General features: G+C 58.2%; 1 protein-coding gene across 1 annotated transcript; it reads right to left on the reverse strand.

Annotated features, from left to right (window-relative positions):
- Positions 1–5: 5 nt before the first annotated feature.
- Positions 6–1,748, reverse strand: POU5F1 (POU class 5 homeobox 1; the record flags this gene model as incomplete). Its single annotated transcript, XM_009084472.1, has 4 exons — positions 6–227; positions 464–628; positions 1,157–1,287; positions 1,658–1,748. Coding segments are annotated over 4 exons (609 nt in total), but the record flags the coding sequence as incomplete, so codon positions are not given.
- Positions 1,749–1,751: the final 3 nt, after the last annotated feature.

Genomic DNA, 1,751 nt, shown 5'->3' on the forward strand with positions numbered 1-1,751 from the left:
CCAGGTTGCAGCGCTTGTGGGAACATCTCAGGTTTGTGGAAGGTCGGCATGTAGACAGGAGGGGAGGGCGCCAGGCTGTAGCCCTGGCACGTCACTGGGATGGGCAGGGCAGGGGGGGGCACCAGGGGCTGGCTCATGTCGTACATCATCCCCTCTGTCTCGTTGCTGTAGGGCAGCAGCAGCCGTTTGCCTTTCTGACGCCTGTTGCAGAACCAGACCCGAACCACCTGCAGGGAGGGAGATGGGCAAAGGTGAGGGGGTGACCCCGGGCACCATGTGGGTGATAAGGAGACCCTTCTGCTGGTGGCATCTCCACAGCTCCCCTTGCTCCTTTCTGAGCTTGACTCCAACAGACTCCAGCCACTACCACTTTCCCACAGCTTCCAGTATCAAACCGGCCTGATGCGGTTGCCCAGGAGCTGCTGCCATTTGGGCACTCACCCTCCACACCCTTCCAACCTACGTCTTTGTCCAAGTTGAGGTCCTCGGCAATCTGGGAGATCTCCTGGGGACTGGGCTTCACACACTTGCGGAAGAAGCTCTCCAGTGTTCCTTTCACGTTGGTCTCAATGCTGGTCCTGCGTTTCCTCTTCCGGGCTTGGGCCAGGACTTGCTCCGCATTGCACAGCTGGGAACAAGAGCGAAAATATTCAGTCACCAGGTAGATAAGTCTCCACCAGGTTCCAGACACGTGTGGCTGGCTGTAGAGCTCTGGGGACAGACTGTGTCCCTGTGACTCTCCACTGAGCACCACCCCACTGTGACTGGGGACATTTCCAATGTTCCAACACTGCCAGCAGCTGGTATGGGGAGGGTGGACATGTCTTCCTGCATTCCCCTCCCCAAGGGAGCAGCATACCACATATCAGCGTATCTGAGATTCCAGCAGGACCTGGCTGCTCCAAGATGGGAGCTGCCATGATCACAAGGTGTCAATGAGGGGATTGGACTCCCCCTCCCAACTGGCAAAACGTGAAACCCAGTGGTTCTCTCCCAAGGTACATTGAAGCCAGGGCAGTGAGAATCTGATGTGGCACAAGAGGCTTACTGCTCCCCTCTTCTCTCTCCAAAAAGCACGTGGGAAAGAGGGAGAAGCTGCACCTTGAGGGTTTGCAGGTGTGGGGTACCCCAGCTCCCAGCACCCCCAGCCCCGCACCTCTTGCATGTTGTCCGTGTTCTCTGCCTCGTTGAGCCAGCGCTGCAGCAGTGGCTTCAGCTTGCACATGTTCTTGAAACTGAGCTGGAGTGCTTCGAAGCGGCAGATGGTCGTCTGGCTGAACATCTTCCCTGTGAGAGCGGGGCATTACACACTGTGGGGCTGCCGCCGCCACCCAGGTTCTGCCCACCCCAAGCCTCCTCTGTCCCTGGGGAACCAGGAAGGGGATTCTTCCTGCTGCTTCAGCAGGGATTTAAAGCCCTGAAACGCTCCTCAATAAGCAGCTGTAGCTATTTTAAATCAGTTCCCTGTTAAGGAACCCTTCGAGTAAGCCCTGCGGCTGGTGGTACTTGTCGCTTCCTTTGCGGGTCGTTAAGCACCAGAAATCTCCAGACCCCCGGGTGATTCCATTCACCTCCCTGTCCTCTCCCTTGCCCCTGGCTGTGGGCGGGAGAACGAGTGCCCTCCACGGCCCTCCCTCAACCCTCCCCGGCCCCTCACCGTAGAGGATGCCCAGCGCCAGCCCCACATCAGCCTGGGTGAAGCCCAACATGATGCGCTTGTGTTTGAGGTCCTTGGCGAACTGTTCCAGCTC

Source organism: Acanthisitta chloris, unplaced genomic scaffold (genome assembly GCF_000695815.1).
Source record: "Acanthisitta chloris isolate BGI_N310 unplaced genomic scaffold, ASM69581v1 scaffold22091, whole genome shotgun sequence".
Lineage (NCBI taxonomy): Eukaryota > Metazoa > Chordata > Aves > Passeriformes > Acanthisittidae > Acanthisitta > Acanthisitta chloris.